We start from the raw sequence: 24647 nt of genomic DNA on the forward strand, positions 1-24647 counted from the left end.
CCAACACAACACTTGCCATGTCTTACAAACAGAGCCCTTCTACAATTAAAAGTCATGACACACAGCTACATTTACTTACTATGGCTACTTATTAATTTACTGTTTATTTTATTTATTTGTGTCTATTTTTTATTTTTAAATTTATTCATTATAGTTGGCTGTAAAAATTACTTTAATTCTGCCCCAAAATTCATTTCAATTTGTATAACCGCTATGAAACTGATTACATATATATATGTGCTCAGAAAGTACAGTAATAAATAATTGTTACATAGGCAATGCAAGCACTATTTTCCTCACCCACCACACAGACTAAATGCATTATATGCTTTGAAATCACTACCAGAGGTAATGAGAAAATAGGTCATTTCTACAATTATCTTCAGACATGTCCTATAACAGATGGTAAAGCCCCTAAACAAAGTTTGCCATCTTGAAGGCAACTGATGCTTACACTAAACTGATAACAATAATAATAACTGTACTAAGCCTTGTGAATGCACACATTATACAAAACACACATCCTAGTTATCACACCTTTATCGGTCACTAGCAACTGTTCTTACAACACCAGACATCTCATTGATTTTCTCTGGATTGCTCACACACCTCTACTTGATGCTTTGTGAGACTACTGGCAGCGAAATAATAAGAAACTGGTTTCACTGACTGGTGTCTATTGAGAGAGTATTGAACACCTTTTGGTTGTAATCTAACCTGAAGTCCAAAAACTTGGACTGTTTAGATCTAATAGCATTTACATCAGGCTTAAATCCGAGGCCGGTTCTAGGCAGGGGCAAGAGGGGGCAGTGCCCCCGCAAATAAATGTCTTGCCCCCTCAAATCAAAATTTTAGACGTTGAGAAAGCACATGTTAATATACTACTAAATATATATTGACAAAATTATCATCGGTAGCGGAAAAATCCGACAAGAAGGGGCACTTTTTATTAGCGTGTCTGTCCGTCCACTGTGTGTATTCACAGGCTGCAGCGCACACACACACACACACACACACACACCCTGAGTAAACATCCAATCAGCGTCCGTATGCAAATGAGTCAGCACGTAGTCTAACGGGGTAGTGACAGGTTTCAGTGTGGTTACGGAGAGGAAAGACATTGAAGAAGCTGCACAAACGCATCTCGGGGAGTGTGAATACTTCGCGCCGAAATGAACTTTGTTCTTGTTCTTGTCACCTCTGGAGCGAGGAGAAAGCTCTTTGTTCTCGTGGAGCATGCTCCCAGCTCTACAACAAGCACAGAGACGTGTCCATGTCCGCTGAATGTGACAGACTGAAGACAAATGGCCACTGTCTGACAGAGCCCTCCTAAAGCCCTGCCTCAGACTGTAGTTCTACACTGTTCTGTTTCAGATCACCGCTGCAGTTTCTACAAAGCAGCTTACTTAATTTCCACTCCAGCTCTAGCAGGACACAGACACTGCAATGTTTCCATTTTATATGAAAGTTTTTGCAAAGGGAAATAGGAGACTGTGGTTGTAAAGTGGACAGGAGTAGAGTGCTTTAAAAACTACAAATAAAACAAACAAATAATAATCTGCTGTGCATTATTTATTTTAGTGTTACTTTTATTCATAAGACCTTTTAGGTTTGTAAACTTAAACTTACTTTAGATTACATGTTTTTGAGAATGAGACCATCCAGATAAATGTTATGTTGTTGATTAATAAAATCTGGATTAAGGATATTTTATTTATTCAATGTTTATGTTTCAGTTTTCCCCTGAGGGATCGCCACCTTATAGTGGTCAGGGGGATTGCGTGCCTCAGTGCTATACCAGCAGAAGCTTAGTCTTCAGGTGGGACTCACAAGTTGGACAGGTCTGAAGATAAAGGCCTGACAAAGTGCAATCCACTTCTCCAGGCTGGCTTTTGACACAGCTAACAACCCAATTCAGCAAGGAACATATCGTCACTATAAGACCAGAGGAAAAAAGTGCTTTAACATGACGTGTACACATAATGCCCCCTTCACATTTCTGACTGCCCCCTCATACATGCCTGTCTAGAACCGGCCCTGCTTAAATCCATCTAGTTACTTTATGCATAGCTAGAAGAGAACAGTGCTCTCTTTTTACACAAGCATCTATACTGAGGGTTATGGGGGTTTTCCAGATCCCAGTTCAGTTCTGTGATGGAGCTCAAGGCTGTTCCCAACAGGACAAGTACAACAGCCCTGTTGCTGACTTAGCACCAACTTCCTACTTTGTATCTCCCCATCCATCTGTCATTCACATCGATCTTCTCCCTCCCATGGCATGTTTGTTCTCTCTGCATTGCCTTCTGTTCCCTTTCTGAACCTCTCTCTAGATTGTTCTTTCTACTCTCAGTAGAAGAGTTTAAAGGGTGAAGAAGGATGGAGTAAAATCCAAGGAAGGCAGTAGGGGAGCCAGAGACAGTCTAACTTTATGTAGCGCACAGCAGGTAATGATTCTTAGTGTTTTCATAATGATAAAGGCAGCGGGGGTGCTGACACAGAGATGGATACCAGAAATGTGTGGATGAATGAATGGTTAAAAAAAGGGATGTTATATAGAGGACAGTCAAATGTATGTCACCATAAATCTTTATGTGTTTGTGCATGTTTTCAATGGGACATGCACTTCCAAAGAAAATTATTAAAAAAAATGTGTCAGGCTAAAGCAACCGTTTTTATTGCATAATGTACTCTAACCTGCAAAACCCACGCCTGTCACAGACAGACACTGCCCTATTACTATAATTACCATCAATTTTAAATGGAAAAAAAAAATCTCAAGGCAAGTGTAAAATTAGTTGACTTGGCTCTTCAAGTAAACCACATAAAAAGCAGCCAAAGCTGAAAAACCTCTCTCTCTCTGATTGCTCTTGTTCTCTCCTCTCAGATATTAGAAGAGATCACACATCCTGAAATAACCAAATCATTACTGTTCTAAAACTGAGCAAGTCTAGATTTCAACCACCAGCTGTTGTCCCAAGCATTGAGTAATGGTTGAAAGAAATACAGGAAGGCTTGCAGAAAGAGGAGCTCAGAAATTGTAAAAGAAATTTGTAGGAGAACTACAGCTGCTTTGTTTTGCAAGTAGTCACCTGAGGTAGTTCAGCCCTCCAAGTTACATCCCTGTGGAGGTGTTTTTGTCACAAACAACTAGGTGGAGATTCATAACACGCTGGAGGGATTACACATCCCATGTGGCCCATAAATGCCTTGGGATCCCACCACCCACCCCCCCAGCCAAAGAGAACTGGAGAAGATTTGGGAGAGGCCTTGTTTTGCCTACTGCCACCACTCCCAGAAAGCAAAGAGCAAAACAGAGACAGTATCCATTTTTATGCTCCTGCTAAATCAAAACAAAGGAGGAATGATCAGCGATGCTTTGCTTTCATGGGGGCATATGGGGCATGACAGAAAACAGGGGGTCAGTATCAAAGAGTATTGAAAAGAACTTTCACACAGTGATGCATCATTGGTGCAAGAAGAAGAAGAAGCAGCAGGCAGGATTTTTTTCTTCTCCCCAGATCTTTTTCTAAAGAAAATTACTCTTCTGTGTGTACACAAGTATAAGATTCCAAAACATACTGTCCCAATATAAAAGGGTCATCGCACCTGTTTCTAAGGCTTTTCCACCCACTTTCAAGTCCTTCCATTCAGAACAGTACTGGTTAGAGGACACCTCACTCACCTACCTCACAAGGGAAGACTGAAGGGTTTTTAATGCTGCTGTGCCACCAGATTTTTGAAGCATTTATATAGTGTATGTATAAAATTGGCAGTGGAGACATTCCCATTATACAGTATGCAATTATGAGCCCCTGAAATCTCCTTCTCAGGGGGTGGTATACCTTTTAACATAATGGGTCACCGTTGTTGTCTCTAACTGCAAGTACATTGCTCCTACAATCACATCTATGAGTAATCTCCATCGGTCTTCCACTGAAAAGGAAGTCAATCTAAATGGACTGAACGGCTGTTTAGGGAGGGAGGGAAGCAATGTAGTTGGACCCAAGCCTGCAGTGTCAGTTTTGGCTGGGGAGGGATGCTGCATGTTCCCTGCTGAGGTTTGGAGCAGAGACAGCAGCTGTCACTGTGTTCTCTGTGCCAGAGTGAAACAAGACTCGTAGAGATAGCCAAATCACTTAAAGCACCATAGACTGCAGCATGTCCATGCTAAACATGTTTGATAATTCTAACAATACTTGCAAACAGATCTAATTATGAGATGAAAAAGCTGCTAAACTGCACACAGCTTGAGCAATTTTACGTTATTTCAGCCAATAAGTGAAAAAAAAAAAAAAACAGCAGGACCAACTATTCTATATGTTATACATATATGCAGCAGTAGCAGTATAGTTGCTAGTCTTGCTCTAGTCATTTTTAGTTGGACATTTTAAAGAACTTAACCCTAACTTGTTTAGAGAGCATCCAATCCATTACATTTAGTACTGTTAGGTATGAGAGACAATTTCATTTCCAACTGTGAAAATGTCAGCATTTTCTTAGCATAAATAAGGCAGTAATGATATTTACCTTTCTGTCAATCATTAATCATCACACAATTGCCAAAGACTAACTACTAATGCAGGAACAGTGCAGACAGAAGAACAGCATGGGGTGCAAGCATAATTTGCTTTTTACCATAGATTAAAATGAGTAAAATGACCTCTGCGAGGTCTCTACAATTTTATTGCAAAGAACTGATTAACAAGTGTAATGATGCAATTTCATTAATGGGTACCATCCCAGGTTTCTACAACTGAAAAAAACACACAGGGAGAGAAGGCAGCATAGCCTCATGATAGTCTTGTTATTATCATGGTGGCTTGATGGTGACTTGAGTAAACTACCGGTATATGCTAGTTTACTCAAGTCCAATTTTCCAGACTAAAAACCTATGTGTTGACCAAAGAAAATAAGATGTGCACAAAAGGCAGCCTTAACTGTACTCTGTCTTTTCATGAGTTGCTCTGAGTGCTCCTTGAACTTTTCAGAAAAGGTGCACATGATGTCATTGTATTATCTTTTTGGTGTAATATTGTTGATTTGTCACGGAAACAACACCCACATTGTAAGGCAGTTTGTCTTCATTCAAGCAGCACTCAAACATCACTTCATCTGCTTTGATTTTTACAATTCGGAAGTAAACTATGAAACATAATGCTAAATCTGGTTAAAAAAAATGAGATTCTTAGCAACTGGGATTTAGAAAAAAATAAAGGACCTTACTGCAACACTTGTACATACTGGCAGGAAAACAAGGAATAGCAAGACACAAAGCTTTAAATAAGCCATTTTTCTGACAAGCATAAGCATAACTTCAAAATAAAAAAAAACAATCTAGAGGTTAATAAAGGGCTTGGGCCATTCTGGGTGAAACAGCCCAGGTGCTTCAGTCCTAATGAGTCAACTACAAAGAAAAGCTCATCCCAAGATGCTCCCTTGCCTTGGAGCATGGCCATGGTAAAGGCTTTGCCAAAACAGCAGCCACACACATGCACAGAGTCAGAAACAGATAAAAAAAACTCCAGTCTGCACAGGCATACTGATACGGAGTGTGTGGCTTGGGGAGAAGACATGGGGCTGCCAACCCCCAGACCTAATTAAAGCCCTTCTGTTGCCTGACAAGAGGACCCTCCTCTCTTATTTCTCTGTGTGCCTTTTTGTCTTTCCGATCTTCTGCATTTCCTCTTTCACTAACTGGAATCCCTTTGCTTAGAGCCTAACCCACACCGGGTGGTCTGACTCTGTTTTGGCTTTTAGAAAGAGAATGATAAATCCAAGAGGAAGGATAAAGAAGCAGGGGCAGGCAAACCCACAAAGAGACTTGGCAGTGAAATAAATGACAAAGAAAGCAGAAAAACTAGGGGATTAGATGACCTTGAGTGTGACACCCAACCACAAAAAGGGGCAAAAATAATCTCATCCACCATCCATCAACTTATATGTGACAATAGGTTAACACCCTTCTCTGTCACATAATGGTAAAACGGGCAATGTGCAATCACTAAAAACAAAAGGCAGTCCTCTGGGTACATCTGGAAATGTCAGCTCAGGTGTGTGTGTGTGTGTGTCTGTGTATAAACACTATGCTCCTACCTCATCTGACAGCTTTGAGTAGTGAGTCTCTGCAGTGGCAAGGATAAGGACAGGACTGAAAGAGGGCACATCCTGCAGCAGGGTGAGGAAGGTGCTCTTCACAGTGTCACTCACTGTGTCCCACCATTCTGAGATATGTGGCATGTACACAACGCTGGGCACACTCCTGCGGGCCTCGCGGAAAACCTACAATAGTACGAATCGAGCACACATTGTGTAAATATCAATGAATTAAAAAAGAAAGCTGTGAATGCTAATAAGCAACTTTTTGTCTTCAAATTTCTGCTCTGCTGGCCTAAATGCCTGTACTTCTTTTATTCAATTGTTTGTGTATGCGTTACCTGAGCACAGGACTCCTCCGGCGTCTTGGCGCTGACGGAGTAGAGAGTGGGCAAGTCCAGGCGGTGCACTGGAAGCTTGTCCAGGTGGTGCAGCAAGGCAGGGGCCAAGTGGGAGCTCTGTCCGGAACCTAGCGTCCCTGCAAGCAGCAGACGAGGCCTGTATGCTGTGGGCTGTTTAAGGGCAGAACTAGAAAAAGATGAGAGTTTATAGTTAGTATACAATACATCACCAAAGTGCTGCAGTCATTCAAACAACTCTGTCACAGCAGCTACTGTTTCCTTTTAGTATTTGTCTCTTGCTGCAAAGCTACAGTTGCCATTAACTCAACTGTGAGTGTTTTACTCTAAATGCATGCTTAATGTAAACGTAATGACAGGCCTTACTGTGAAAACACCTCAGAATACTGTGTTGTACAACAATGCCAGCAAAAAAGGAACATTGTTGAGTATTATTCTTTCAGTGTGAAACATTTAAAGAACTGAGAGTAATCGCAACAAAATAAAGGTTGGGTCCCTCTGAATTGAAGTAATTTCTCAAGTACTGCAGTAGAGCAACACAGGAAAACGAATGAGCTACACAAATAACAAACCTCCCACTTCAACCATACAATGTAAAAAAGTGAGGCCGTCCCTTGGTATCTGTTTAATGAATACATAGGGAAGGCAGCCTGCTTTCAGTCACTCAGTGTTGCTTTGAAGGTTTTCATACTACGGTACTCATTTTACAGGATGGGACAGCAAGACATCACTCATCACAACTAATTACTACATTGCCTCTCCCATATGTTATCTGTATCCACATAGTGTGCCAGATGGGTTTTTTCACTCACAGAAAAGGACCTTGAAAACTTTCTGGAAAAAGCAGGTACTTTTCAACAGTATTTTTATTGGATGAACCAGGGTAACATCAACCATTTGGATCAACAAACTATGTGTTTCACAGAAGACACACGTCCTAAAGTCTGTGCAGATACAAGAGCTAAAAAGCAGCCAGTTCTTCCTTGATCTCAGGGGTAAAGTAACACTTCTCACTGAGCCCAAAAACCATTAACACAACTTAATGGCACTGACCGCTATTTAAAAGCTGTCGATCCATACTCCAATAAGCTCTTTAATAATCTTGCTTTCTTTTGTGTCAAACAACCACAAGCACATTTTACACTAGAGGCTTGACAAGTGCTTAATAGTTTAATCAACAAATGATTTCAGTAAATAAAAAGCAATAGGTCAGTCCTTGAGAAATTTAGTTCTCTCCACTTTTGGATGAAATCAGAATTATCTTAACGCCTTTTAGTTTGCTTTTATCCTCTTCTCTGATGCAGCCCTTTTGACACAAAGCTGAGGACTCAACAAATACTCTCTGTGCACAATTTGTTGCTTTTTTTACTTCATTGTACATTTTAAATTTTTGTTTACTTGTTAACTAGATGTTGCCTTCTGCAAAGAAAATAACTTGCATTTCCATTACAACTAGTGTGTTATCTTTAATAAAATAACTACAATAAATACCAAGGAGTTGGCACATTGCTGATACATTTATTCTGTGTCAGATCAGCTTCTGAAAATGTAGTTATAGAGTATGTTGTCCACAATTTGTTTGCCAAACACATCTTGGCATCTTTATAAACATACTTTGTGATAAACATAGCTGTCCTTATTTTCCCTTCTAAGATTTCAAAACTTCATGTTTTGAAGTACTTACAAAGAAAATTGAAGAAAGGGTCTGTGCATTGCAGAAGAGGAGAGCGGACTCTTTGGGGATGCAGCAGGCTGGACTTCATAGATGGAAGCAGAGCCGTCCTCATTGTCATCGTCGCTGTACAAGTCCTCTTCAAGCAGATGATTGTCACCGCCTAGCATACACAGGAATACTGCTTATAAACAAGTACACGTGAGGTAGCCATGACATCATCTCTACAAAGATGAGTCAGTGCAATCCTGTCATTGAAATTATTAAGGGCAATTCACAAAAAAAACAGATGGTATCCTTATTAGGTGAGTAACAGCAGCCACTTCAAATAATGCAGTGCCTCGGGAATTTCATCATGTCCTTACAGGGTGCAAGAACTTTAACTTCTACAAGACATGTCCCTTGGTCAAGTGCTGCAATTATTTGCTGCTCTTCTGTCAACTAGAGTGAGAACTGAATTATTAAAATGCTCACAGGATGACTAGTTATCCAATCTCTGTGCTATCACCTCGACATACACAGAAGCCACGTTTCATCACAGATTCTACATTTATTGTGTGAGGGCAATACAAAGCACTTGGTAATAAGGTAGGGGGAAAATAAAAAGAGATAATCAAATACTACAAGGTGCAAACAGCAAAAACAAACTAACAAGTGAGACAGGTGTCATGAGAAAAGAGCAGCATCCAGCAGCAGGAAAGAGAGAATAAATCATAAAGCAGCCGCTTTTGTTGCACATTCCTACCATGTGTGTTGTCCCTGTCAGTACACTGAGCATGGGGGAAGACTCGGAGCAGAGCTTTCAGCACCAAAGAGAAAGAGCTGGCCAACAGAGGCCTAAGGGTGGGGGACAGGGCCCGGCCCGGGGAAGCTAGAGCCCTCTGGGAGGCTGGGACAATTGCCCTCATTGCCTTGCTGAAGTCGCCAGGCCCCAGGACGATGGAGGTGACATCCAGCTTCAGTTTGACGCTGCTGCCATAGATCTGGGGGTAGCGGCGACGTAACGCCACCAAGGCTGCCTCTGTGCAAAGTGCTTTGATGTCAGCACCACAGTAGCCTGGGATTAAGGCAGATGAATAAGGGTTGATCAGTCATTTCCCCAGCAATTGTTGGTTTTATTATTTGGAAAAAACAACATGAGTTACTCATGTTGTATTTAGCTACGGTACTTATACATATACCTTATTCCATTTTACTCTTACCGACACATTTTTCTGCAAGTTCATCAACAAATGGCTCAGCCAATTTGGGATTCCAGTCCCGTGTGTGAATCTCCAAAATGTGCTTTCTGGCCTGAAACAAGATAAAGACACAATTGGAAAAAAAGAGCAAATACAGTTGGAAAATGCAAACAAAGAAAACAAAACCTAACTTAACAAAAAAAATTAAATTTAGAAAAAAAAGGAAGCGTACTGAGTGCGTAAATTCAGCTGAAGGGTTTGCCAACATGATGCCCTTCAACTCATTGCACAGGACTTTGTCATATATCAAAAGAAAGAGGTTTTGTCACAGTCTCACACAGTTGTCTAACACTGGCAATACCAGAATCTAGCTGAACTTAAAAGTGCATATTTACAAAAGAGCATGGTTTTTAAAATCCTACTGTGTGGACAAATGATGCAAGGTGACCCATTATACAGGCTCAATGGGGAGGAGTCAGTGACAATAAGCTGTTTTTCACATATACTCATTTGTAACATTGTTTTATTCCCAGCATTAAAAATAAACAGCTTTGCCTCCCCCCAAGTGCACGATTAAAGCAATCAGATTTGGAAAACAATTAATCTTCAGAAAATTGAATTCTATTTTTTCAGAAACCTAATGAGCACCTGCTTTGCCACTTGCTTCTTGACTCAAACATCCAACAGCAGGAAAAAAGCTCAGTCTTAATAGCCAGAGTGCTGCATGTACCAATCACAATTTCCACAAGTGAAAGGAGGTATTATTTTGAATTTCCGGCTGGGTGTGCATTTGCAGCACTGTAAAGTATGCACAGCAAACAACACTTAAATAGATTATTGAAAGGTAAACCTGTAATTGTGAAAATCCCATACACTCAATGTAATTGTTTTATACAATCAAATGTTGTTGCATTGATTTAAAAGTACTTGTAGCACAGCGAAAACACTACTTGTGGAAAGGTCCATTGTTTCCATGCACACAATGCACACAATATTGACGTTTGTCACCTTTTTGTCTGGCAGGCTGAACAGAAACTCCCGGTCAAAGCGTCCAGGCCTCCTGAGTGCCGGGTCGATAGAGTCAAGTCTGTTTGTAGCACCAATGACCACTATCTCCCCACGACTGTCCAAGCCGTCCATCAAGGCCAGCATAGTGGACACAATAGAACTGGGCAACACAATGCAATACGTTACTTGATTATGTTTAGTAATAAAAAATAATGCTAAAAGTAATTGAAGAAAACAAGAACAAAGTCTAATATGTGAATAAACGGATGCCATGTATATAAAGGGCAGGCATATTTCAATGATAGAAACAATTTTGACAAAACCTCAAATACTGGCCAAGCAAACAAGTCTATTTCTGCAAAGAGTGCACAGATTTGGCCTAAGAACTGAATAACTGAACAAAACAGTGAAGAGCTAAAATATTAACCGTTATTCTCCCAGAACAACAGAGCTCAAATACAGTGTTTACCTAGCCTGTGAAAAAAGCACTGCCTCCATAATACATATAAACGTTTCATTTTTTTAAATAATCTTTGTTCCAAAATTACAATGCCACATTTTACAGTTACAAATGTTCAATTTCGTAGATGGCAATTGTTTTTAGCAAGGATCAACATGCTGTGTTTGCATAATAGGATGGTATTTATTTAGTTGCACTATGTACAGTTTATAAACCACTTCTACCTCCACTCACCTGTGCAATAACTGTTAATATGTAAACTGTTTATAATGTATATATCTTTTTATTGGTAGTCTATTTTATAATGTATACATCTTTTTCTTAACTTATCCTTTGCTGTCTGTATGCAAAAATGCAATTTCCCCATTGTGGGACTAATAAAGGTTTCTTAATCTTAATCTTAATTCCTCAACCGCAGTTCACATGAAACACTCAAAATCAGAAGTGAAACTCTTGTCACTGGCAGATGAGCACACAAATAAGGACTCAAGTACTCTAGACATGAAGCACCCAAATACAGATCCTGCCAGTTTCACTTGTAATCAACAACAATGCCAGCACTTCTGGACTTGTAGATCTAGCAAACCTACACCACCTATTGGCAAGTAAAATAACAGCAGCAGCAATAAATATGTGGATCTGCCAAATACACAATATAGCATGTATATGACTGACGGTCCATTCCGTGTGATTTCCTCTTTGATAATTACACACTCAACTGCTTGTGAAGCAAAACTCATTTTGACATCGCAGTGTGCTGAGATACTGGTAGGTTTGTAAAATAACAGTACGTATAAAACAGATGTACCTTCTTTAAATGAGGGTTACAACCACATCAGTCTTACCTGTGTATCTGGTCCTGTCTGCTGGAGCGAACAGGAGCCAATCCATCAATTTCATCAAAGAAAATAATGGATGGCCTCATCAGGTAAGCCTGTTCAAAAGTACATGCAAAGCCATTGTCAAACTTCTACAAGAGAATTATGTTCAGTAAATAAATAATAATAATAGATATTTCATACATCCAACACACAAATAGAGATCTGAAAAAGACAAATATCCACTTTTCTGTTTACACCATTGATTTAGGTTTCATGGCTTGTCGCCAATGGTGACTGCACGGGGGGGGGGCAGCGTAACTCACCTGGTCAAAGAGCAGGCGTAGCTGCCGTTCTGATTCCCCGACCCACTTGCTGAGGCAATCGGCTCCTTTCCTCATGAAGAAGGAAACCTTCCTTTCTCCCTTACTGCACTCGTTGGCAAGTGCCCGTGCAACCAGGGTCTTTCCTGTCCCTGGTGGACCATAGAACAAACACCCTCTAAAAAGCAAAGAGAGAGGAGAGGGCATCTATGCTTGTTGAATCATTGCAAACTGAGCCACTATAAAACTGAATTGAAAAATAAAATGAGTCTGTGATAGAATTCCAGATAAAGGAAAATATGTATGTAGCAATAATATTTCTCATTCATCTGTTTCTTGTTTCAATTCCATATTGTTAGTCTAACCTTAACAAACTCAAAAACAGGCATTCTTGCAATTAACTGTGATTGCTTCTCACCTGGGAGGCTGAATCTTGAACTTTTCAAAGATTTCAGGATAAAGTAAAGGGAACACCACCATCTCCTTTAGTGACTGAATGTGATTACTGAGGCCACCCACGCTGTCAAATCTCACCTTGGGAGAGCATACAGGCACACATGAAAGTCATCTGAGGATGTCTTTATATATGGCAACAAGATAAACTGCAAGTATTTCAGACAAAAAATAGCTTCTTCTTAACTGTGGCACAAAAGGCATTTCATTTGTATTTTCACTCACTGAGCTATCGAGGTTCATAGGGTCCACATCCGCCAAGCTTGCACCCACTTTTACCCGATCGCGCAGCACCCCACTAGCAAGATCTTCTGCAGTCAAGTTCATAGGCAAACATCTGTTGAAATCAAAGCAACTGGGATAAATAACAATGACTAACAAGTGGCTCTTGAGGGGTCAGTATAGAACATGTAGAGCTTATCAGATGGCTGGAGAACAAAATAAAGCAGCTGTTTGACACAAACAGTAACAACAACCATAGCTACAACTTCAACTTCTCAAATATTTAGCCATAAACATGAAAGTACAGAGAGGTGAGAAGCAATGGGGCAAGAAAGAAAGAGGCAACAGGCACAGGCTGGATTCACACCTGGCACTAAGGGCTGTACTAAAAGAAAGAAACACAAAAGTAAGATGAAAAGTAGAAGGTAGTAGCAGCCCACACCTGTTCCTTGCCCGGGTCATGCTCTTGCTTTTTCGTCGTTCAAACCGCTCTTCATCCGACGACGAGGTGGTGTCGCTGCTGTGAATGGCATGTTTCTTCACTCTGGAGAAGTGTGACAACAATTTCAATACAGTGCGACATCCCTCTCCACTGTCACGTCCCTTAATCTGCAGCAGACATCTTTTTAAATCTACCACTGTGAGTTCAGTAATCATACCAGTGAAAAATCTACTTCAGACCGACACATTGTAACACACACACTGTCACATTTGGTGATTTCTCACAATAATTTGCACACCTTATATGGCTTCTTCTTGCTGGGGATCTGTGGGTGTCAAAAAGTGAGGGGTTGCTCTGTTTTCTGTTCACAGGCTCTGTGAGATGAAACACAAAGTCACCAGTAGTGAGACAACTAGTAAATAGATGTGATTAAAACTCTTTAAAAACAAATAACTTATCCAATAGTGGGAGGAAGACGATGTATGTGCACAACTGGATTGGGTCCGATAATAAAATCATTACCAATAGGTGGTGCCTCATATCTCTGCACAGTTTTGCGCTGCCTCAAGTTGTACGGTCTGTCATTTTCCTCTCCTGCCTCTTCTGCTTCATCCCCTTCATCATCTTCATCATCATCCTCTGCATCTTCCTCCTCTTCCTCACCATGAGATTCTGAAAGTCAAAAGGAAAATACTAAAATGTCAGAATTATTCTGACATCATTAATTATTTTGTTATTTCTTGTACTTCATAAAGCTTTCATAAAACCCATCCTGCTTCACTGAGAACATTAGTAGGACACAGACCTTCTGTCCCTTCCTCCTCATCCTCCTCCTGCTCTGTTTTGCTCAAGACTTTGTGGTGCGCCGGCATGTTGAACGTGCTTCTACGCATGGACTTTCTGCGTTTCACCCGTGAATACATGTCCATGTTTTCCTAGGAAAAAAAAGAAAAATAGCCTCATTGGTACTTGCTTTGTTCTTGTTGACTTGCAATTAGGCAGTACTTTACCAGCTGTGTGTTACAGCAGTTCTGCACTCACTTCTTCAGTTTCTCCAGTCCACATGCGTAGTCGCTCCACCTCGCGGTTCTGTCTGATGTTGCTGATGTTGTCCATCTCCTGGAGAACAGCCTCGGCAGTGCTGTAAATAAAACAGAGCAAAGCAGAAAGTGACTGTGTGTACAGTGATTTTACCCACAATTCCCTGACGAGCAAACGCTGCACCAGTCTGCACTAGTTGGGGACCGTCATGTGTAGTCGGCACCAAAATCTGTTAGTGTGTGAGGGGGGTGAAGACGCAAATCTGCAAGTGTGTGAGGGAAACAGACTCAACCCAACCTCTGTCGCAGTCATTCAAATATGTTGCCATTTATTTGGCTCGAGTCTGGACATAGTTGGGTAGTGTGAACTGATCACATACCCAACTGCAATCATGTAGCTAACAGCCAATGAAAAAAAGAGGGTGGGACACAGGAGACAGCAGGAAGTAGCGGGAATATCAAAACAACTATCGTCTCCTTCTCCACTTGATCCAAACCCGTTTTTTTTCTGAGCAGATAGCTGCGCAGACAACAGCAGTGAGCTGACTGTCATCTGTGTTTGTTTACATCTTCTTCTTTCTCTTCCTTCTTCTACAAGTTTGTTGCCAGCTAGCAAACAACAAATTGCCGCATTAACGCCACCAGCTGGTATGTTTGTTTGTAAACTGCCGTCATCGCGAGATTTTGCTGCGTTCATTTGGTTTAATTTGGTTTAACAAATCCTGTAGTCTGTGATCCCTCATGAGGCACAGTTGCTGTGACCCCCATCATCCTAAAAAACCTGCTGAATTAGTGTGTACTCCTAGTGTTTTCAAAATCTGTTAAGACTGGAAAAGTTGTGTAGTGTGTCCCCAGCCTAAGACATCAATAATAAAAATCTCTGTTATTGTGTAAATAACTTAAACTGTATACACTGCTCAGTACCTATAAATCTTTTAAGATATAGGTAGAGCTAAAGTCATTTTTATAACATAAAGATGTACTTTTTGGGAATTCTCCTGCTTTTGGGGAGTCCTCTACAAAAATAAATAAAGCGTGCACCGACTAATTTTTCTGTCCTGCTTTTTCTCTGTTAGAGCAGCGATGCAAAGGAAGGTGTCAGTAGTATCAGTGCAAGCTACCTGTTGACCAGCTGGTCAAACAGCAGGCTCTGATTCAGGTGTTCAAATTGGCTCTTCTTCACCCGGCAGCTTCTCTTCAGTTCCATGTGGCCATTCATACGAGAGTGATCTCCCCCTCCACTCTCCTCATTCCGGTGATTCATATGGGCTGCAGCATCACAAAAGACAACATACAAGTCTTTAATATTATGTTTTCATCATGTGTACACTTGTAAAAAAATGATTGATTGAAAAAAAATACATTACCATGCCCATTTTGCATTATGCGAGAGGATAACCTAGAAAACAAAACAACAAAGTGAAACTATACAAGATGTTCTATACAAGATGACTACAGTTTCAGTATCCCAGTGACTACATGATATTCTGACACAAACAAACAGCTGACCTGGTGCGGTAGGTGGGAATGCCCCAGCTGACCCTCTGGCCTTTAGTCTGAGGGGATGGGGAGGTGTCACTGGAGCTCTGCTCACAGGCAATCTGCCGTCGCGTACGTTTGGAAGGTGGTTCCAACCGTGGACTGCTGGGAGGGCTCGCATCACTGCTGGGTTCCTTCTGTTGAACAGAGAGAGACAGAAAGTCCGAGTGTAAGAATGAAAAATAATCTGAACTTGCAAGCAACAGAAAAACAAGAAGGCAAACACTGTAGAATGGCATCACACTGTGTAGAATGAAACAACATAAAAACTTCAAGGACAGAAGACAGCAAGAACTCCAAATGACAAAACCAGATTACAGTATTATGATGAGACAAGACACCCTATGTCTCACTCCTCAATGTATTCTGTGAATCACAGCACAGCACCAGACATATGCCCTTGATGCTAACGCCCTTCACAGCTTAACTTCCCTGCTGATATGAGAGCATATCTCACTGTTGTCATAGGCAACTGTCTGCAATGCCAACAGAGGGGGTTTTCTGACTGGCTGGATAGAAAGATGCAGACAGACTAAAAAGTGCAGGATGTACTAACAGCACCTAGATGCACAGGTGGCCAAACAAGCACAACTTGAAATCATTTCCTCTTTTAAATCATTTTGCAAATCGTGCTACAAAACAATGGCCAGTATTAGGAAAAGGGCAGCATGGAGCACACTGAGCCAAGCAGAAATGTAGTGTCCAAAATCATCTGAATTCTGGAAGTTTGGGAACTTAAAATAAAGTTTGTCACACTAAATTATTTCAATCACATATTTTAAAATCATGTGTCATCAATTATCCTGGCTTGCAACCCACAGGATTGAACACAGGCGAGTAATTACTCAAATTACAACCGCAATGTTGCAAAAAATTAGACACTCCAAACACGGTTTAAAACCCAAGAATCTGCTAATGACCACCAATAAATTAACTGATGAGTGTTTTATATGCCTTCGTCTGCCATTAGTGGTGTAATAATCGTAAACAATGCGGAAATACAGATCTGCTTTGCTTGCATAATCTCAATGTTTACATTTTGAGACAAAGGCTGTCAGACTGCTTGTAGGTCAACCGTTCGAAGTAAAAACTAAAGCTCCTTATCACGGGTTTCGAGGAAGTATAGATACACTGTTTGACATAACGCTAACTATACGTTTACGTTAAAAACACTAACTGTGAAAATGCTACAAACAGGGGGGCTTTAGGGCATTTACTACTGAAAGTTCACCAAGTTCAGACTTGCTAAATACGGGACATGAGCCAGCCAACTGTTGTGAACCTGGGACTCCCTTCCCCCACTGTAAGCTAGCTGTCGGGCTAGCTGTAACCTACAAATGCTAGCTTAACTAACGCTTTCTCTTTATGTTAAGGAAAATAATTACGCTGATAGCTCCATGGTGCAGACGGGAAGAAGTACTAGTGGTCTTGTGTCAAAATCCCAGTTGTCTTTGCTGGGAAGGCTGACTGTGGTGAAACAAGTCAGCCGGGTAAAATTGCCAAACACAAAGGGAACTCAACTTGGGGCTAGCCAGGAGTTCATGTCGCTAGCTTGTAATTTGACAGCTGTACAATGTGTCCAGTACGAATGACACGCGTATGAAACACTTCATTCAAGTCCTGTATTGTGTATCTGCGTGACTGAGAGGGTGTCAGTCTCAATGCTGCTCGTATTTTGACGTGAATAATACATAATGTGGAACACCTTGAGGCCACAGATACAGCTACCTAGCCAACTAGCAGAGCCAGCTAGCTCGCCGGCAAAGAAAAGAAACCGGCTTACATGTTCCTCAGAGTTTCGCTCGTTTCTCGACGATGACCTAGTCCTCGAAGAGATGAATGGCTCGCTCCTCATCCGTGAGCTTTTCCTTGTGTTCACCATGTTTTTTTTCTTTTTGTCTGCCCCTACTGAATCTCTGTAACCGGCTCCAAACACTGCCTCAGTGAGCGCAGCATCGAGGCGCCATTTCTCTCTCTCTCTCTCCCTGTCTATCTCTCTCTCCCCTCCTCTCTCTGCCTTTCTTCCCCCCTGTCTTTCTCCCAAGTGGTCGTGGGTCTGTTTGGCAGGTGCATTCATTTTTTGCTGACCCTATAACTACCACAAAGACCCACTACCCCAGTTAATACTTTAAACACTTACAAGTTACACTTTACAACTTTGAGAGCCTGGTGTGTGGAAACGATTCGGAATTAGAAAATTTTGAAGTTGACCCGGAATGTCCTCTGTGAGATGAACATTTTCGGTCAATGTATGCTGAAGATACACTGCTCCAAAGAACATACGGAAAAATAAAGAAGAAGAAAGAGGGTGAAGAACAATAGTTTGATTGCCTAGCAATGGCAATCAAACTATAAACACAAATATGATGTTTAAGAGCAATCAGATCAAGAGCCTTTCCATTGATCATTAAATCTTTTGTAACTTTGACATTTAAAGTAAACAGGTAAACATCCCTTTATTCATTAGAAAAAGTAGTCTAAGTGTTCCATGCTTAATGGTTTTAACTATGTTCATGTCATTTCCTGTCCCCTCAGGCAAACCTTTATGTGCTCCCCATTCTATTCCTGGCTTTGGCCAATGATGCAACTGAGCTAACCATCTGCTTCAAAATTCTGGTTCAAGCCTCCAAAAAATATCAACAGTGTCACTCTTGTGCACCTTGTGCCTTAATTTTAAGATGCACATTTAATATTTTGTATATTTGCACTATGACTTATTCATGACATAATTATTCATTTGTGCAAATAGCAGTTATTGTTATGACGGTCATATGCACCCAGTGGTCAATAGCAGGTAGCAGGATCTAGAAACACGACTGACTTCACAGTAAGATACACTGTTTACTGTGCAGTTGGTGGCACAGTGATATTCATATAAGACTAGAGATACATTGTGTAGTCATAAACAATGTGTATTATCTTGTTTAAAATAAATTTTACTCTCTTTACTTTACTGAAATAAAAACAGCAATATAAAAATAAATGAAATCAATATTGATGATGATAATAAAACACAACACACAAAACACAACAATTGAGATATGTATAATCTCCTTCCCCTGCCTTTTAATACTCCATTCATATACTCCATCATCCATTTCAATTGGAGGTGCTGAGTTCAGCAGTACAGAGGCTTTACGACAGCAGGAGTGGACTCACGGCACTGTTACGTCACATGTATTGCTCAGCAGAAGACGAGCTGCTGCTGCTGCTGGAAACTTACGGCTGCAGATGTGTAGCCCGGGATTAACCGACCAAACACGGACTGGTAAAGCAGTATCTGACCTTAATGTTAATACGCGCATGTTAATGAGCTCCCGCTTTGGGTATAATATGTTTTTTACATAATCTATGTTTGTGTGACCTGCTCTCGTGTCGTTTGCTTTCTTACTGACGCCCACTTGCATAATTCACGATGACGCTACAGGCTGCTAGGATATGTTGTTATTTAGCGTTAGCTAAAAAGCATCAGCTGTAGGTCAGGTTTAGCACACAGCCAGTGTATACATTATTGACAGAGAAGAATAATATATAATAATCTGTTTTAATAAAAGAAGTCCCCCCCCCCCAAAAAAAAAAATACAGTATATCGAGGCCCTGTACAAATAGCGTGTGTTTTCATTGGCTTAGATGGAAAACACAACACATGATGAAAGAGATTGACACTGTGGGGGGTGACAAAGATGAGGAATGGTAAGTCAGAAGGCATTATTTTTAATTAATAGCTCTTATATAAGCATGTTGTATATAGTATCAAGCATGAGACGTTGAGCTGTCATTACTGTTTTGTATGTTACATATTACATGTGAACTAATTTTTGCATGGTTCTGTGCTATTTACACTGTAACCATAGGCAAAAATCAATAAGCCATAATAAGTAAATAACTGACTGCTGCATTTCTTAAAAGGGTTGTCAGTGAGATTAATGAAGAGGAGGTTCCAATGAGGCGTAGCTTCTCGGTAGAAGACCTCCTTGATGAGGTGGAGAAGATCTGTTATGATGCCTCAGGGACTTCGAAGGTTAGCCCACTAAATCTGAAGTTACACCTGTCAGAAAAACAGTGCAATAATAATGTGTAATATAAATGTATAATTAAGTATGTGTAATTTGTTTTGCAATAAATGAAACACCGTGTGTCAGCTCAGGGTTCACTCATCGTAAATGCCTTTACTTCAGGTGGAGATGGTGGTGAGGCTGTGGAAGGATGGCTTCACTGTGAATGATGAAGAGTTTCGCAGTTACTCAATACCAGAGAATCAAGATTTCCTTGATGCCATTAAAAGGGGGTGAGTTTAATTGGCTGAGCTGGAATATCCTCAAGGTGTTAAAGGTGCCTTAAGTCAGATTTTGGTGCCTTAAATAACAAACGGAGTGTTACGTTTGTTCTGACTTTTGATTAATGTCAATGTGTTAAGTGTGTTAAGTGCCTGGGAAGTTAATATGAACTACACATTTGTTGAGTTTCTTGTAAAAAACATGTAATTATAGTATGGCATGGAAACATGTTCAAACCCATTTAAATGAAACTGCAGTTACAAGACAGTGTCCATACTGTAGTTTCTGAAATCTACAAAATAAAAGTAAAAATTACATGAAAAAAATGACAGATGGTCTTGAGTCTCCACTTCTCTCTACAGTATACTGTCCACTTTTTTCTTAGACTAGCCTTGTTAGTTTAAGTAAAGTAAGATGGGTATGGGTCATGGTATTAGTGTAACTAAAGGAAATATTACTTAATCACTTGGCCATTCACAAGCTAAACAGTTTGCTGCCAGTTCTGCAGTTTCCCTGCACACTTTTTTAACCTTATTTATTTAAACCTTCAATTTTTTTTTCATATTAACCAACAACATGTCAATCTAAATGTCAGCTTAGCCACTTAATATTAAAGCTGTAGAATAAAAACAAAAGGGTATATGTAACCTTTACAAACTCCTAATCCCTTGTTGATTCATTGGTTTGATAAGTCAATCCCCTTTAGCCAAAAGAGGAAATTTACTGTAATCATGGCCCCCCACAGACAGCAAGCTTCAGATAGATCAAGCATAACGTTTGTTAATGCGGCTCATTTGTCATATTGATTAATCTGACTAGACTCCAAAAATGATCTTTTATCTATCCCAGGGAGCTTCCACCAGAGTGGGAGAGCAGAGCAGAAGAGGAAGAGCTGGAGATTAGTGTGGAGGATTTGACAGAAGAAAACTACGTTCCCAAGAAGAAGGCCTTTCATCCATTCAGCGGCAGAGGATACCGTCTTGGCAGGTAAGTCACTGCTGCAGTGACTATTGTATATTTATTATGTGAATTTATTTTTCATGTAAATATTTAATTATTGTCAGAAAAGAATGTGTGCTTTTCAAGCAGTAGTCAAATTTCTACTACTGCAAATCAGCACTAGGTGTCACTCTAAATCCAGGTATTAAAATGCACACAAGCAAATCTGACCCAGCAGCCTGATAAACTAAGAACTCAACATTTTTACTACATCACTGTATGAATACCAATTTCTCCTGACAGTCTGAAGTATATTCAGAGATTGTTGTTCAGCCCACATTAGCAATGTTCACACTGTGCATGCATTTAATCTGTTTTTTATTCCTGTCCATTCTCAGTGTTGCGCCCCGAGTAGTGGCCAGGTCACCATCTGTGCACGAGGATGGAGAATCTCCTCCTATTCCCATGGTAACACTAGACCACGCCCTTCCTGTTACCTCCCTGCAGATCTGGTTGGCTGACGGCAGGAGACTGGTGCAGAGGTTTAACCTATCTCATCGGTGGGTATCACAATGTCAAGGCTAAAATATACCACTTCACGTCTTGGTCTGTCATCAAACAAAATCTACATACAGAGTGACTGTTCTGTGCAGGAAGCATCTCTCTGTCTTCATGCTGTGACATCTCTGCTGCAAATCCCATAATCTCAGGCATCGCAGACAAGAAGTAGTTCAAGAGATGACAAAAGATTTTTGTTTGTTGCAGCTAGGGAGGTGGTTTGTTTTAGGATTACGTAATGCTTTGTTCTCATCTGCTGGAGTTTGAAGGCTGAAGGCACGGTGCATGTTATATCCCCCTTCCACAGTGCATGCTGCTGCAGGAAAACATAATCTGAGATGTAGCAACGGCGTGGATCTATAAAATCCCCAGAGAGGGATTGCATAACTGATGCAGCATTTATATAACAGGGTTTGTAGCTAAAGGATAGAGAGGGCTGAACCCCTCCAACCCTAAGCTAGCATCAGTGTGTAGGGAGTAGGGCTGCCATAGGATTGCTTGTATATGCTGCTCTGTTATTAATAATAGATTATGTTACTAGTATAGTGCTTTAGAGAGGAGTCACGTGTCACAATGGGGAGTAGAGTATTTGGCTGGGAATGCTTTGCCCCTAAATAGGAGCAGACATATTCAGTACTTCTGTATTTGTTACATTTTTTTATTTCATTGTTGTTGATGTTTTATTTTTATTTCTTTTCCAGGATCAGTGATGTTCAAGACTTTGTGGCGCGCTGCCAGAGGAACTGCCCACCTTTTGTTCTAACGACATCACTTCCTTTCCGAGAGCTCAACGACAAAGAATTAAGTCTTGAAGAAGCAGATTTGGCCAATGCTGTCATTGTCCAGAGACCCCTGAACACACAGGCTCCCTTTGGACACTCCTGACCATCAGGGCCCCCATAACTCACACTGCACGCAACCTTTCACACTGCACTGACATATCGCCATCCTCCTAATAAGCGTTCAAAGCAAGGACATTCTACAACATGTGTTGTTACTTTCTTTGTTATGCAGTTTGTGCTGGATTTGTTGAGATTTTCATGTGAGATTAGCTTGACAATGATATTGTTACATAGTCACAAAAGTGCTGCTGAGCTAAGGTGCCATTATCAATATCAATTTTAGGCCTTTTCTCACTGTTAGAACTTAAGCTAGGGGCAGCATATGATTTACGCAACCTGCTTTCTAATACTCCCTTTCAGCCTTGATGTTTGTTATCTACCAGACTCATATGATGATAATATTGTAGGATTTTTTCCATGACTCCCCCTAGCAGGTTCCGCGGATTTTTTCATTGCAGGAATCTGAGGCAGTTATGAGAGGATGCAAATTTTGCCACTTAATTTAGCTCTTTTAGCTTTGTGTGTCCATTGTGATGTTTGATTCACTGGATGCAAAAATCTCATCCTGGCTTCCATCCTGCTTCTGCTAGGTTGCGAGGTTCCACTGGCTGGAACATTCACAGCCACAAATGGCCCCTGAGTTCCTGCAGTTAAAGGAAATTTGTGATAGCCTTCACTGTAATTCTGAGTGTGCCAGAAGAATGTCAACAAAGGAGGCTAGGCTGGTGTTGAATTGAAGTATTGTCCCACTAAAATGGGAGAGAAATGTGGTTCTTGTAGTGAGAAGCTGCATTAATGCGTGCATAAACTGCCCTAAAACAACTAGTGAGTGGCTGCAGTGGAAAAAAGTTCTTTTGTCTTCTTCCTCTGGAGGATTATGAGGAGGAGGATTTACCTGCCAAAAGAAACTCCCCTCAAAAAACAAGTACAGAATACCAGTGCTGCCATTCATGCAGATGGTCAACCATGTGTGCCCATCTGTTAGTCTGCCACCTGTCATCCTCCTTTCTTCACACACACACACACACACACACAATACCACCATAACCGCCAGCCAAGTCTCTAAAGTCTTCCCAGAGTGTGATCACGACTTTTTCTGCACTACTTACAGTATAAATAAGGGGATGAAACTTTAAGTTTACATATATATATATTTAATAGAAATATGATGTTTTGCAAATAGTTATTTATGTTGGCCTAGCTGTTCAGGGCTATTAGTATTTTGGTGAAACGTTGCCTTTGCTTATTGGTCAAGAATGTCAGACATATTGTTTCATTTGACTGAATCACTGAAAGACATATCACTGAGGTAGAATAAAATTCCTCCTTGAAACCTGCATTTATTTTTCATTTCATTTTGACAAAACCACATGCAGCACTTTATGATGCCTAATAGCTATGATTTAATGTTCATATTGATACTCCTCAGGTGTCATGTGAACACCACTGACAGAAATATTTGATGATAAAGCCAAATAACTCATTTTAAAACATCATGGTTGTAACACACACAACATCTGTGCTGTCATTACTGATTTAGGGATTAGATTAAGGAGCAAATGGTGAGGGGAAGGGTGACCTATAAGGGTGAAGGACTAGTGTATGTGCTTCTACATGCTTGTCTCCGAGTGTTCTGCCTGTCCTCATGAAGAAGGCGAATGCCATTATCTATCTTCAATATTTAAAGTGAGGCGAGGATGAGGGAGGGAGGTGGTATATGTATGCATATTGCTGAGGAAGAAGAGCTGACAACCTTTCGGACAGTCAAGGTCAGAGGAAGGGAAACAACGCAGCACAAATGTCTGATCCTTTTCTGAAAATTCTTTCTATGAGTCTGTGTTTAATGCCAGAACGTGCAGGCTGTGTGTATTACTCAGTTGGCAGCCAGAGGGGGTCTGAGTAAAGAGTAAAAGAGAACACATTTCCTTTGTGCTACATATTTAATAAGGCTAAGCATGCAGGGAATTACTTTCCCTTTAACTCCCACATTTCCTTTCCAGAATGACCCTTTTAGTCGTGCAGCAGCCAACCTTTCATTTTGCACATTCCTCTTCACGCATTATCGGAAACATACCCATCTTAATGCAGGTCATATGCCTGACTTTTCTGCGGTGGTGCCTTTGTCGTTGTGAATAATGTGGTTTGGGTAGTGGGGTTTGCATACTTGGAATTTATGGAGAGGTCTAGGTTCAGCAGCTAAGGTCTTTATGACATGTTTGTTGTCATGCTCTGAGGAGAGGCTTACTGTGGAGAAAAAGCATCCTGATCCAAAAAAGCAGCTTATGAAAAGAAAAGGGGCCTTTAAAAATAATATTAGTGGACTTTTTATCCATTCCATGACAGACAAAAACACTTTACACAGTCAAGCTTAGGAACTGTTTTACTTACAAACATTTATTTCTATAATTATATGTATCTAAT

General features: G+C 40.6%; 2 protein-coding genes across 4 annotated transcripts in view; one reads left to right on the plus strand and one right to left on the minus strand.

The window, feature by feature from the left end:
* Positions 1 to 17588, minus strand: part of atad2b (ATPase family AAA domain containing 2B) — a 53619-nt gene extending 36031 nt beyond the window's left edge. Inside the window, exons 1-19 of one of the 2 annotated variants that reach the window (XM_028397239.1) lie at positions 17394 to 17588; positions 15581 to 15747; positions 15439 to 15470; positions 15193 to 15340; positions 14073 to 14172; positions 13837 to 13966; positions 13554 to 13703; positions 13330 to 13405; positions 13032 to 13133; positions 12593 to 12704; positions 12333 to 12448; positions 11918 to 12092; positions 11619 to 11707; positions 10314 to 10473; positions 9327 to 9417; positions 8870 to 9181; positions 8137 to 8287; positions 6435 to 6621; positions 6094 to 6279 (exon numbers count right to left, since the gene is read on the minus strand). In XM_028397239.1, the coding sequence (XP_028253040.1) occupies positions 6094 to 6279; positions 6435 to 6621; positions 8137 to 8287; positions 8870 to 9181; positions 9327 to 9417; positions 10314 to 10473; positions 11619 to 11707; positions 11918 to 12092; positions 12333 to 12448; positions 12593 to 12704; positions 13032 to 13133; positions 13330 to 13405; positions 13554 to 13703; positions 13837 to 13966; positions 14073 to 14172; positions 15193 to 15340; positions 15439 to 15470; positions 15581 to 15747; positions 17394 to 17492 (2583 nt within the window). In that variant the 5' untranslated portion in view covers positions 17493 to 17588. Of the gene's footprint in view, positions 1 to 6093; positions 6280 to 6434; positions 6622 to 8136; positions 8288 to 8869; positions 9182 to 9326; positions 9418 to 10313; positions 10474 to 11618; positions 11708 to 11917; positions 12093 to 12332; positions 12449 to 12592; positions 12705 to 13031; positions 13134 to 13329; positions 13406 to 13553; positions 13704 to 13836; positions 13967 to 14072; positions 14173 to 15192; positions 15341 to 15438; positions 15471 to 15580; positions 15751 to 17393 lie in introns of both variants that reach the window. The other variant, XM_028397238.1, reaches the window with a different exon arrangement.
* A 1170-nt stretch (positions 17589 to 18758) lies between these two features.
* On the plus strand, positions 18759 to 23565 carry ubxn2a (UBX domain protein 2A). Of its 2 annotated transcripts, XM_028398172.1 has the most exons (7): positions 18765 to 18878; positions 19241 to 19303; positions 19520 to 19631; positions 19789 to 19898; positions 20737 to 20874; positions 21225 to 21386; positions 22086 to 23565. In XM_028398172.1, the coding sequence occupies exons 2-7, from the start codon at positions 19257 to 19259 to the stop codon at positions 22267 to 22269; spliced, it is 753 nt and encodes a 250-aa protein (XP_028253973.1). In that variant the 5' UTR covers positions 18765 to 18878; positions 19241 to 19256; the 3' UTR covers positions 22270 to 23565. The 2 variants fall into 2 exon arrangements, with proteins under 2 accessions (XP_028253974.1, XP_028253973.1); XM_028398173.1 differs by lacking the exon at positions 19241 to 19303 and having other exon boundaries at positions 18759 to 18878.
* The last annotated feature ends 1082 nt before the right edge of the window (positions 23566 to 24647 follow it).

Source organism: Parambassis ranga, chromosome 24 (genome assembly GCF_900634625.1).
Source record: "Parambassis ranga chromosome 24, fParRan2.1, whole genome shotgun sequence".
Classification (NCBI taxonomy): domain Eukaryota; kingdom Metazoa; phylum Chordata; class Actinopteri; family Ambassidae; genus Parambassis; species Parambassis ranga.

Coding starts and splice junctions, on each gene's coding strand:
- ubxn2a (XM_028398172.1), top strand. CDS start 19,257: ATGATGAAAGAGATTGACACTGTGGGGGGTGACAAAGATGAGGAATG. Junction 19,304..19,519: donor GGTGACAAAGATGAGGAATG/GTAAGTCAGAAG, acceptor ATTTCTTAAAAG/GGTTGTCAGTGAGATTAATG. Junction 21,387..22,085: donor AGGTTTAACCTATCTCATCG/GTGGGTATCACA, acceptor TTTCTTTTCCAG/GATCAGTGATGTTCAAGACT.